Below are 441 nucleotides of genomic sequence, written 5' to 3'. Positions count from 1 at the left end.
AATGTCTGGGCCTCTTGCCAATAACTGATAAAAAGAGTGGGGGGCGTTAGTACCCTCTTAACCGTCAATATCATCTTCATAAAGTTTCTTAACATGACTATTCTCTTGCAGGCTTTAGGCTCACACCTCGTCTTTGAGCTAGATCTGTATATACTTACAAATCTGTCATGTCTAAGATGGCAAAATGCATTGCTATGATATATGTAGTATAATCTACAGCATCGTACTTCTCTAGTTTGTCAGCTTTCTCCTCCCCATCCTCCACTTTTTGCTCCAACTCATCCTTCTGGCTCTCCCAACAGGCCTGCTGCTCCTCCAATGCCTTTAACTTGGGAAACATACAGTAAAAGAATACATTGTGTATTTTCATAAATGCACATCTGTGATAAATGTCATGTGCGCAAGGGGAAAGAAAAAGCCTCCCAAAAAAAAAAAAAAAAA

General features: G+C 39.7%; 1 protein-coding gene across 1 annotated transcript in view; it reads right to left on the bottom strand.

The window, feature by feature from the left end:
* LOC118334519 (sterile alpha motif domain-containing protein 14-like) overlaps positions 1-441 on the bottom strand; it is a 7056-nt gene that overhangs the window by 4737 nt on the left and 1878 nt on the right. The window contains exons 2-3 of the mRNA XM_035670441.1: positions 228-328; positions 1-24 (exon numbers count right to left, since the gene is read on the bottom strand). Of these exons, the coding sequence (XP_035526334.1) occupies positions 1-24; positions 228-328 (125 nt within the window). The remainder of the gene's footprint in view (positions 25-227; positions 329-441) is intronic.

Source organism: Morone saxatilis, unplaced genomic scaffold (assembly GCF_004916995.1).
Source record: "Morone saxatilis isolate NCDOM2014 unplaced genomic scaffold, NCSU_SB_2.0 Contig23, whole genome shotgun sequence".
NCBI classification, from domain to species: Eukaryota; Metazoa; Chordata; class Actinopteri; family Moronidae; genus Morone; species Morone saxatilis.
The sequence above is the reverse complement of the archived record's forward strand: the minus strand, read 5'-3'. Positions and strand labels throughout refer to the sequence as shown.